We start from the raw sequence: 12,448 nt of genomic DNA, 5'->3' as shown, positions 1-12,448 counted from the left end.
ATAATTATTTAAAAAAATACTATTGAACTAAACTATAAAATTTTAAATATTATACTATTTTATATAAAGTTACTAATTCTATAATTTGATTTAAGATGTAGTTCACTTATATAATTTAAAATATAAAATAATTAATACATTTATGATTGAAATAATAAATACATAGATATATAAATACGTATATATATATAATTTATTTTGATAGAATAAATTATAATTAATTAATTAAATTAAATTATTAGAAATTTTTAATAGCTAATTAAAATATATGTTTATTTTTATAATATTTTTAATAATAATTTAATAGTTAAGATAAAGCGTTATATTTAAATTATATGAATAATTTAATTTATAAAAATAGTTAGATAATATTAAATATAAAAATAAGTGTTATAAACTAAATTTTTATTAAATTAAATCTCGAATAATTTATAAATAAATATTTTTTATACATATATTTATTTCTAATTTTTTACTATGTGTTATTTAACAAACGATAAAATTAATATTTAAATTTTTTAAATAAAATCACGTAATTTTGATAATATAATTTATAAAATTATATTAAAACTATATAAAATATAAAATATATCATTAAAAACTATATGATAGAACCATAGTATCACTGAAATAATTAAATTCATGACACTTGGAATTAGGATCCAAATTGGGTTGTATCCATTCTGCACATGATAAATTCCTTTTATTTATAGTTACTGGGTTTCCTAGTATAACCTATTTCTTCATTTTGAACGTATAAATTAAGGGTGTATTTAATTATTTTTTTTATTTTATTACGTATTTTTAATAAAAAATCATTTGTCTCCTGCTATTGGTGAGGAAGAAGCAGTGCAGAAACTTTTTTCCTAAGGAAGTGTGCCCACAAAACTTGGCAGGTAACAGAACTTGAATTCAATGTGGTTGCTGCCTTATTGATGAATGGCTCATGGGCTTCAGCTTTTGTTATGCAATTTGCCTTTGATGCCATTTATTCTATTACTCCCACTCCATGATTTCTGATTTATTATCACTCTAATTTCATTCATGGCCTCCAGAAAATGACACTGCTTCTACACTGTAATTGATGATTGATTTGTGTGCCACACATTTAAACATGAAAAACATTGGCTTCCCAATAGTGTTCCAGTCTCTTTAAATTCAATTTTCCATTTGTGTTTTGAATGTTTAAGAATCTGTTCAGTTTTTGCAAATTTAGCCCTGAAAAATGAAGGCAAATTGAGAAAAGCCCATTAGAAACCAATGGCAGAAGAAGCAGATCTCCATACCAAAGATGGAACCACTGATTTCAGAGGCAATCCTGCAATCAAGAAGAAAACAGGAACCTGGAAAGCCTGCCCTTATATTCTTGGTGACTATTCTAGACCATCTGATGTTAAACCCTTTCTTCTGTCTTCTTCTTCTTTTGGGCATTATGATCACTTGAACATCTTGATTTCGCTGCAGGAAATGAGTGCTGTGAAAGATTGGCGTACTATGGAATCAACACCAATCTAGTTAATTATCTCAAGTTTCAACTGAATCAGACCAGTGTTGTAGCTATTAATAATGTTACAAATTGGTCTGGAACATGCTATGTCATGCCATTGCTTGGAGCTTTTCTAGCTGATGCCTACTTGGGAAGATATTGGACAATAGCTAGTTTCTCCATCATTTATGTCCTTGTAATTTCTGTTTACGGATTCTTTTGATCTATTTCAGTGTTTGATAATTCTAATATCTGCTAAAAGTTTCCATTGTTTTGTTGCAGGGCATGACATTGTTAACGTTGTCTGCATCTGTGCATGGACTAAAGCCCTCTTGTGATCATACGAATGTCTGCCATCCGACATGGCTGCAAACTGCGTTCTTCTTTTTAGGCCTGTATCTTATAGCTCTTGGTACAGGAGGGATTAAGCCTTGTGTCTCTTCCTTCGGTGCGGATCAATTTGATGATTCTGATGAGACTGAGAAGAAAAAGAAGAGTTCTTTCTTCAATTGGTTTTATTTTTCGATTAACATCGGAGCTCTTGTTGCTTCCTCTGTGCTTGTTTGGATACAAACAAATGTGGGTTGGGGTTGGGGTTTTGGTATCCCAGCTGTGGCAATGGCAATTGCTGTTGTGAGTTTCTTCTCAGGAACCAAGTTGTATAGGAACCTGAAACCTGGAGGAAGTCCCTTGACACCTATCTGCCAGGTTCTAGTTGCTTCCTTCAGAAAATTCCGAGTACAAGTTCCTGATAATGAGTCACTTCTGTATGAGACTGTTGATGAGGAATCTGATGTCAAAGGAAGCCGAAAGCTAGACCACACAAGACAACTAAGGTATAGCATTTACAGCAACTTAAAATTCACTTGTGTAATAACATTAGCTTCCTATTTGGTGATGTAATAATGTCTATTCTCTTTTCGACCTTAGTTTCTTTGACAAGGCAGCAGTGGAGACTCCATCGGACCTCGTCAAAGGTTCAGTAGACCCATGGAGGCTCTGCACTGTGACTCAGGTGGAAGAGCTCAAGTCCATAATTAAACTGCTTCCAATATGGGCAACAGGCATAATATTTTCTGCTGTTTATAGTCAAATGGGCACTTTGTTTGTCCTGCAAGGCAACACAATGGACCTTCACATGAGCCGATCCTTTGAGATCCCATCAGCCTCACTCTCTCTCTTTGACACAATAAGTGTAATCTTCTGGGTGCCCATTTACGACAGAGTCATTGTCCCCATTGCAAGAAAGTTCACAGGGCACAAAAATGGATTCACCCAGCTCCAGAGAATTGCAATTGGCCTTGTGATCTCAATCTTCGCAATGTTGGTAGCTGGGAGTTTGGAACTGGTGAGACTCCAGGAAGTTAAGAAGCACAATTATTACAAGCTGAAGCACATTCCAATGTCTGTATTTTGGCAGGTTCCTCAATATTTCATCATAGGATGTGCAGAGGTGTTTACTTTTATTGGGCAATTGGAGTTCTTCTATGAGCAGGCACCTGATGCCATGAGAAGCCTGTGCTCTGCTCTGTCACTCACGACAGCGGCGCTTGGGAACTACCTGAGCACACTTCTGGTGAATATTGTGACGGATTTGAGCACTAGAAATGGCAGCCCTGGGTGGATTCCTGACAATTTGAATTATGGTCATCTTCACTATTTCTTCTGGCTTTTCGCTGTTTTGAGTTTGGTGAATTTGGGGTTCTATTTCTTTGTAGCAAGATCATACACTTACAAGAGAACACTGGTAGCTGCAGAATAGAACCTCCATTAATACGAAAGAGAAGCTTCCATTTTTACTTGGATTAGTCCTATTGGGCCTTTTTTTTACTGTTTTTATTTTTTAAATAAGGATATTTATCAGATTGGACTGCTTTTTTTTTACTATTTTTATGACTACTATATATATGCAGTCGCATTTTATGACTTACACTATAAAAAATATAATTTTTAACAATCAAACACTAACTATTAAATTAAAAAATTTTCATTAATAATATATAATTAACGATTAATTATATAATTTTTTATAATTATATATTATTTTAACAATTTATTTAAATTATTTCCGTTAATTAAAATAGTAATCGTTAAATCTAAATTTTCTTCCATTTCAAAAAAAAAAACCTAAATTTCTTTTTCTCTCGTCTCCTCATACTTAGCAAATCAAATTGGTAATTTTCATGACACTACTGAGAATTAAAACCTAAGGATTATCTTTTTATCATGTCTCTATCAAATCTCTTTTTCAATTCACTTTCTATCGAAATTTAGCTTCTTCTTCGTTCTACTGAAATTGAAATTCTCAAATTTACCGTCGCTGTTGTAAAATTAAAAAAGGCGCGGAGGCGTTCTCTAACTCATCCTAATCAAAGAATAAGAAATATTATAATCAAAATCCCTAGTTTTGCTTTCTGCCTATCTCACGATTTTCAACTTGTGAACCACCTGCAAACCACCTGAATAATTCGACCTCCATCCGCAGACACCAGTGTCCTTCATTGAATCCAGCAGCAAAGCTTCACCATAGAGCTCACTCGCGCAACACCCAGCTCCACGCTTCCAACTCTCACAATAGATCGGACCTAGCTCCCTTGAGTCGCCGCAATACTTCCTCTCTACCTACCGCTTCGCGTTGGACTACCAGGGAGCAACCTTAGCGACGAAGGATGTATTTGCTGAACAAGGGAAAGGATCCATGTGTTTGCACTGGACTTCAATCAAGTTGTTATTTTTGCCAAAAGTGTGAACAAAGCAACTGAGCTTAACAAGTTACTTGTGGAGTGAAATTTTCCTTCAATTTGCTCCATTCTGGCATGTTCAAGAAGAAAGATTTGTATGTTTTAGATATGCTTCAACTAATTTAGTAAAATGCTTTTTTTTTTGTCGCTAAAATTTTGCTACACTGTTATATACGGATAATTATTTTATTGTGTCCCATACCTTTTATCTTGGTGTTGGTGAGGATTTGGTTTCTCTGAACCTTCTATCTTGTATATGTTAACTCTTTGTTATCATGATGCTGGTGAGGATTTGGTTTCTCACTTTCTCTGAACCTGCTTAGGAATTTATTACATGTTAAGGAGGACTCAAAGTGTGTCCCTGCCTTACTGTTGGCATCAAAGGTTTGTTTAAATATCCTTAAACTTGCAGAAGAAGGACTAAATTATTCCTGCGGAGCCCTTGAAAACCTGGAAACTGGGTGTGAAAAATTGGAAAGTATTTGCAAATTTTTTGCCAGGAGTCTCACTTTCAGCGTATTCTAAATCAGCTATTGCTGATTCTGATAGGATCACAAGAAAATGAGGCATTGCAGGTCCTGGAATCAGCAGGACAAATGACAAGAATGCAAGACTCTTGTATTCTTTACCATTTCAAATTGGAAAATTCAGAGCAAAGGAAATTGGATGCAACACTTTATTATGCTTCACGCATGTTGAAGCTGGAAATGGATCTAATGTTAAAGGATGGTTACTGTTGGCCAGGTTCCTATCTGCTCAGAATCGATATATAGATGCTGAAGTTGTCATGATTGCACCACAGCAGGGTGCTGGCTGCAGTCTTGGGTGGATTCCTGACAATTTGAATTATGGTCATCTTCACTATTTCTTTTAGCTTTTGGCTGTTTTGAGTTTGGTGAATTTGGGGTTCTATTTCTTTGTAGCAAGGTCATACACTTACAAGAGAATGCTGTAATAAGCAAGAGAAAGTTCCACTTTTACTTGGATTAATTCTATTGGGCTTTTTTTGTCTACTATTTTTATTTTTCAAATAAGGATATTTATCAGATTGGACTATTAAATCATGTTATTTGAAGATCTTTTTAATTGCAATTCCAATAATATATTAGATATTGAAATTTCACCGATCAATTTAAGCATCAAGCCTTTTTTTTTATATGGAGCCACCCGTCAAATATAATTGATAAATTATATAATAAGTGATAATTTTTTTAATTTTTATTATAAATTAGATGAATTATATTTGATTACTTTCAAACTTATAAATTTTCATATTTTATTATTAATTATGGATATTATCGCATTTATAAATTAAATTAAGATATTTATAAAGAAGAAAAAACTCAGAGAGAGGAGATAAATTCAAGCCGACCAAAGGGACTATTGCATAGAGAGAACCATCCTTTGTATCAACTACCTCACTTCCCTCATATGGGTCATCAACTTTTTTTGTTTTTCATACGAGAAAAATGAAGGAATTTGAAGCACATGCAAACTCCCATATGAAAAAGTGGTGAAAAGACTTAGCCATCACCAAAAGTGAAGCATGACTTTTTCAATTTTGTCAACCCTTCTGCTGGGATTAGGAGAGATAGCCACTGAAAAAAACAGTAGGAGTAAAGAGAAAGAGACATCATTCATCACCCTTTTAATACTCCATATATACCATCAAAACCATCGATTTGGAGCCATCACCACCTGAAACAACATACCCAACAAAGGAGACAAGACAAGAAAAGAATCTTCTCATAAAAATCACAACAATTAAAAACCAACAAAAGAACAAATAAAAAACAAAAATATATACACCTTACTCGGAAGGGGAGGAGGGCAAGTCCACACTCGGGCAAGGAAGGGAGAGTTGCCCTTGCTCGAAAAAGACAAAGGCGACTACAAAATAGACAAAGAAAAAAAAGCTGCTGCCTCAAAAAAAAAAAAAAAAAAAACCTTTTTTGAAAAACTTAAAAAGAGAAACTTGTATATATTAAATTTTTTAATAATAATGACATAAAATAACTTTAATTAATGCAATTTCGGAGCATGTTTTTAATACTTAATTTTTTACCTTGCTACTGATTGCGTAATGTTGTAATTGAAATTTATATATCAATTAAACTTTAGGATCCACACTGAAACTTAAGAAATGAAATAAGGGAAATTTAAAATTGAAAAAGTTGTCGCTTAAACCGGATTTTATAGACAAAAGACAATACATATACAAGTATAAAATTTAATATAATTTATGCCTTGTATATTTTCGAGTTAAGACTGAACTTTATATCCACCCATGCAAAGAAGGGCCTCGAAGGAATAGGCTGGCTGCTTCCATGGGTCAATCCTATTAAAAATTCCCAAACATCAGAAGAAAGACAACCAAAATGGCCTGTCTTTTGGAATCTGAGCTGAGAGTGGGTTTTTCAATCTCACCGAACTCTGACAATTTGCAATACTCGGCGGCAGCCCTGCTGATTAGAATTTCAAGCCTTTTTTTGTAAAATCAATCCGTATAACAAGTGTTTGCATTCTTCATGGTGGGGAGGTTAAATAAATTTTTTGAAACAATGGTTTATTTATCAATTTGCTAATTACTTCTATTTATTATATTGTGAAAAACACGATCCATGTGGTATTCTAATGAAGTACATGAGCTGAGGTATTGTTTAAGAAAAATATTAAACAAATTTTATTATTTTAACTTCTTTTTTTTTTTTTCCAAAAACTCCTCAGCGAGGATCAATTTTCTCTTTATTGTTATAAGGATAAATTTGTCTTTTCAAAGTCCTCTTAAAATGAATCATTTTGGAGGGAAGGATAGGGATTTTTTAATAAAAATAGAAGGGTAAGCTTGTAAATAACGATAACATTTACGGACTCAAGTGTAATTCACCAATAATTTATCTGAATTCAGAATATAGATACTGATCTGTAAATTTTTATAAATTTAGAAGACTAGTTTGTAATTTTCCCCAAACAAAATTTGCAATAGCAAAGAGCTCACCTTTTGAATAGGACCATGCTCGGTTATTGCAACACTCTCCATCTTTTTCATTCTCAGTGAACAGAAGCAGATGGTCACCCTCAGAGCCATTAGCTGCTCCTTCATGCCTACAGCAAGCCCTTTTCGAGGGACTTGACGAAGCTGGTGCCAGGGTCTGTTGCATTCCTTTATCGTCAACAACAATCATATAGTGCACAGAGATGCAAATTCTCTTGATAGTCCACATATTCTTCTTCTTTATTAGCAGATAATGCAGAATATGGAAAGCCAGATGCAAGCTTCTGAAGAATCTGCAGAATTAAACAGAATAGAAATTGAGGAGAATGAAAATAATTTACTGATTTTGAAGGTCAAATGGTTAAATAACGGAATGAGGGATGTTCTTTAAGAACCTAAGCCAGATATCACCTATTTGTAAAGACAAAGTTAAGGTGGAAATGGAGAGGATTAAAGATCTTAATAAAGCAAAATATGGGTCCAACGCCAGAAAGACTATATACCTTGCTCTAATGGCAGTGGTAGTCATCGCTTTTGCTGATTCTTTCATTTATTCGTGCTCTGAATGGCGGAAAGTTGCAAATCTCGGAGCAATTTTAGTGGGTTTGATCACTTAGTTCAGCTACAAGCAGAAACTGTCATCAGAGATACAAAGTACAGAGAAAACAAACAGGGAAAAGAAGTGAAGTTCTTTCCCCTCTAGTTAACGAAACTCTGCTATGAAATGCATACATAACCCTCAAAGAATATAGCATGATAAATAGCCCCAAGTGAAAACTTGCAACTTGGATTTGATACATCAAGCTAGTTTCTTTTGCATCATCCACTTTGATCTTGGCAATATTACTGCATCACCAAGAACCATGCAACTGAGTTACCATGTTTGATGCTTTAGTAATCATTCTCTGACACTGTACTCATTGAAAAACAAATAGCCTTCATGTCATTATGGCTAGTTTAGATATTTAGACAAATACATGATCGTTTCTGGAATGAATCTGTTTCATCGCTTGAAATACATTATATAAGATGCAGGTCAGTCACTATATTTCAGTTTACCAAAATAAAGATGAGAATAACTTGAACTTGAAGGTTTCAAATGATGAATACATACTTCAGGAGTTTCAGAGCCAAACTTTGCATTTTAAATGAAGAACATATTGGTTTGTATGGGAAACAGAAAATAACCAATCAATCTAATTTGGGAGGTTTATACGTGCAACTCATTGCATACTAGTTCTTTGGTTTCTGTGCAAGTATCTAAAAAAAGATATATCTATCCTTCCAAACATGCTCCTACTTTTCTGCATCCTAGACAAGTTTTGGTATAAGAGTTTGGTGCAAGTGAGCAATGAGGACAGCGCACACTCACCATGCCAAAGTTCAAAGTGGTATCCAGAGTGTGAACACCTGCAAATACCGCAAAAAATTAGACAATAATGTTTTCAAATAGGGGTTCCTTCGGTTAAATACACACACACACACACAATCTAGCCGCAAATAACCTTATGGAAAACTCATCTCAAGTTGGCATGAAAGAATTACATGTTTTTAACATCCACTACGCTTCCATCAGGACTAGTTCCTTCCTTTTACCTGAATCCATATTTCTTAGGGATCTTCTTAAACCAGTACAAATGATAGTAAGCAAAAGACCTGAGATAACCTTGTCCGCATAAAGTTGCACAATCCTAGAAACCCAACACAAGCCAAAAACCATACCTTAAGAAATTAGCTTCTCTTCACAAAACCAATATTTACAAGCTAAAAAAGGATAGGTGTAGAATTCAACAAGAATATACTTACTTCCAAGATAAATGAAACCCTAAAATATCAAGGTTCAGGAAGTCCCAAAATTAACTGCAGCCCTAACAAGGATGTCCCATGTAACAGCAGTTGGAAGTATTCCCCGAGTCAAAGCATCATTCAAAAACCCAATGGCATCTGATATTCTACCGCAGGAACAAAGTCCCTTAAGAGTAACATTATAGGAGATGATATCTGGCTGTAAACCATCTCCCAAAATGCAATCCCAAATCTCTAATGCTTTCTCACAGTCTCTGACTTTGTAAAGCCCCTCCATGAGGGTATTGTGTGTCACAAGATTTGGAACACAGTTTAACATCTTCATATCTGAATAAAGCTGGAAAGCCTCTTCAATTTTGCCTACCAAGCAAAGCCCATGCAACAAAATGTTGTGCATAGTTACATCAGGCTTAAAACCTCTGTCAAGAGCCTGGTGCCACAAGTTGATAGCCTCATCAATCTTCTTTCCTTGACAAAGGCCATCCATCAGCAAGCTATACGTGACCATGTCTGGTTTCCATTCTTTCTTTAGCATCTCCTTAACGAAAACATATGCCTCGCTGAATTTTTCTGCTTTGCATAGACCATTTATAATTGTGTTATAGGAGACAATAGTAGGAGAGAAACCCTTAAGTTCCATTTCCCTAAAAAAACATATTGCCTCCTGAAGTTTGGAAGCTTGAATAAGCCCATTGATCAAGGGATTACAAACATGAGGATACAGCTTATAACCATCCTTATCCATCTGAATGACTATGCTGGTTGCTTCCTCTATTCTCCCTTGTTTGCACAATCCATCAACCATTGAAGAGTATGCAAAAGCATCCAGCTCAGCTCCTCCATCTTCAGCCTCCTTTAATATCTTTAAAGCCTTATTCAAACGTCCATTCTTGCAGAGACCATGAATTACAATACCATGAGTTGTGGAATTAGACCCACAGCCCTTCTTACGTAAGAGTTCCCAAACAGAAAGTGCTTCTTCCACCTTTCCATTGTCAAATAACCCTTTGATGAAAATGTTATAACTAACAACATTCCGACAATTCTCCTTTCCCATTACCACCCACAACTCAAAACTCTCCTTTATTTTCCCTGCTCGGCAAAATCCATTAAGCATTGCATTATAAGAAACCACATCAACCACCAAACCACTTTCAACCATCTCTCTATAAACTTTCACAGCACCATCAATATTCCCTGCTTCACATAAACCATGTATCAAACTGCTATAAGTATACACATCCTTTTCACGCTCATTTTTGTTCATCATCTCCCATATCTGCAAACTCTCTTCAAACCTCCCACACTTGCATAACCCATTAATCATGATATTATAAGTAACCACATTTGGACAGACCGAAGACCCCTTCATTAACCTCTGCCAAATATCCATAGCGTTGGCATAGTTCCCTTTCTTTAGAAACCCATCAATCATTATGTTGTAACACGTCACATCAGGAATCACACCTCTTGTGAACATTTCATCAAACACCTCCAGTGCCCCTGAGAGATCCCCCCCTTTCACCATCCCATTAATAACGGTGCTGTAACTATATACATCCGGCATTATATCCTTATTCCACATACTATCCAACAATACTCTTGCCTTTTTAAATTGATTCTTCTTACACGATATCTTGAGCAAAATATTATAAGTATATAAACTTGGCAATACACCCATAGTTTCAAAATAAGCAAAAAAAGACTCAGCCCTCTCCCACTGATTTAACTCAATAAAAGCATTAAGCAAAGAATTATACGATCTTATGCCAGGCTTGCAACCAAAAATCTCCTCCATCCGTTGAAATGTATCTAAAGCTTTATCTGCCATTTTGCTCTTCACATATGCTTTGATCACTGTTAAAGCAACATCTTCTGTGCATTGGCATTTCTGGGTTTCAATGTGTTCGACGATCCTATCAACATGGACAACAAGCCCTGAATCTGCGAGTCGACGAAGCATGTGGTGGAATACATAAGGAGAGTTGGTGTAACCCGGGTGGCGCATCGCCGAGTCGAACAGGGACAGTGCTGATGTAGTATTCTTCTCGGCTTTGAGGAGCTTGAGAAGCCGCTTCGAAGAGAGGGAATTGGGAAGCTTGACCATGGCAGCGGCAGGAAAGGTGATTCTGGGGATTTCTGTGTCATTTTAATTTTCATGGCATGTTGCTCGCATTCTGACGGAGCAATTCTTTTAATGGTTATAATTAACGGCGACGGTTCGATTCTGGATCCACCCACTTGAGCCCATAAATTAACTGGACTCGGGACTCACCTGAATCGGCCCACATCTGGCCCGAAGTATTTTGGGTTTTTTCTTTTAAATTTTTTAATTATATGGGATGTAAATTATTTCCATTCATTATTATGCATTTGGTAGAAGGTTTTGAAATCCATAAATAATAAAAATAATTTCATAGTTAATTTGATGCATTTAAAGTCAAAATCTAACCAAATAAAAATAGAAATACCTATATGACAAGTGTTGTATTGATTTTTTCCGTAAATGAGATGTTTGAAAAAAAAATTGTAGTAAGTAATGTGACTGAAGCGGAACTGTGCTGGGATTAGTCAATTTGCAATAAAGAGAATGTGAGGTGGTTGACGCATATAATAATCACTCCAACGCTCAAGTTAGTAAACTGAAAAAAATGGTGAATGTAAGGAATTGCTTAGAACTTCATAATAATTATGTAAGAATTGCGTATCATGGTCTCTATGATCATAAACTGAAGAAAAGGGTGAATGCAAGAAATTGCTTAGAACTTAATAGTAATTATGTAAGCATTTTATATCTTAGTCTCTATGACCATTAGTTATTATATTATAAGAAGATAGAACATCTCCTGTAAATCTGCTTTGATACCGGCTAATTGATAGGGGTTTTGTGATTATAAGGGTAATGGGGATCTGCAAGATTGTACCTGCTAACAGTAACTTTATGTGAAAACTCGATCTATTCAGGAGAGAGTGAGTCTTGATGAAGAACCAGGTGTTATGATTTCTGAGTCTTCCTTTCCACAGATAGGACCACATATATTGCTTATCAGATCCTTGTCATATGGCCCTGTCTTATGATGGCAGCTCATAGCTTATTTTGGACAATTGTTGTATTACATCAGAGGTCTCCCCGCTGGTCTTTGATTCTTCAGATTCGAAGGTGACAGTTGTCTTCTCGATCTTGGATACGTGACATATCTAGATTAGCTTTCCACACTTGCGTGCTCTGTTTGCCCCCAATCATAAAATAACTTAAGCTTTTTAATGGGACTTAACACTCACCTCATGACTTGCCTAGCGGACACCCACCTCAAGGCTATGGAATAAATTGAAAAAAATAATAAGTCAAACTTAACGCTCAATTGGGACCGACACCTAGTCGTTTAACTTGGCGGAAACCCTCTTTATAGTGATTTTTGA

General features: G+C 35.2%; 2 protein-coding genes across 6 annotated transcripts; one reads left to right on the top strand and one right to left on the bottom strand.

Annotated features, from left to right (window-relative positions):
- The first annotated feature begins 1,260 nt into the window (after positions 1-1,260).
- LOC110621510 (protein NRT1/ PTR FAMILY 8.1) lies at positions 1,261-3,267 on the top strand. Its single transcript, XM_021765789.2, has 4 exons — positions 1,261-1,369; positions 1,465-1,682; positions 1,769-2,322; positions 2,417-3,267. The coding sequence occupies exons 1-4, from the start codon at positions 1,261-1,263 to the stop codon at positions 3,246-3,248; spliced, it is 1,713 nt and encodes a 570-aa protein (XP_021621481.2). The 3' UTR covers positions 3,249-3,267.
- A 2,314-nt stretch (positions 3,268-5,581) lies between these two features.
- On the bottom strand, positions 5,582-11,194 carry LOC110620009 (pentatricopeptide repeat-containing protein At3g09060). 5 transcript variants are annotated; one of them, XM_021763546.2, is made up of 7 exons: positions 9,029-11,194; positions 8,768-8,913; positions 8,595-8,632; positions 7,726-7,844; positions 7,226-7,515; positions 6,037-6,117; positions 5,582-5,925 (listed from the first exon to the last, which is right to left on the bottom strand). In XM_021763546.2, exon 1 carries the CDS (start codon positions 11,133-11,135, stop codon positions 9,063-9,065), a length of 2,073 nt encoding a protein of 690 aa, XP_021619238.1. In that variant the 5' UTR covers positions 11,136-11,194; the 3' UTR covers positions 5,582-5,925; positions 6,037-6,117; positions 7,226-7,515; positions 7,726-7,844; positions 8,595-8,632; positions 8,768-8,913; positions 9,029-9,062. The 5 variants fall into 5 exon arrangements, with proteins under 5 accessions (XP_021619238.1, XP_021619239.1, XP_021619241.1 ...); XM_021763547.2 differs by having other exon boundaries at positions 6,042-6,117; XM_021763549.2 differs by lacking the exons at positions 5,582-5,925; positions 6,037-6,117 and having other exon boundaries at positions 7,075-7,515; positions 8,728-8,913.
- Between the last annotated feature and the right edge of the window lie 1,254 nt (positions 11,195-12,448).

This window comes from Manihot esculenta, chromosome 8, assembly GCF_001659605.2.
Source record: "Manihot esculenta cultivar AM560-2 chromosome 8, M.esculenta_v8, whole genome shotgun sequence".
Taxonomy (NCBI): Eukaryota; Viridiplantae; Streptophyta; class Magnoliopsida; order Malpighiales; family Euphorbiaceae; genus Manihot; species Manihot esculenta.
This window is presented reverse-complemented; position numbering and strand designations above follow the sequence as displayed.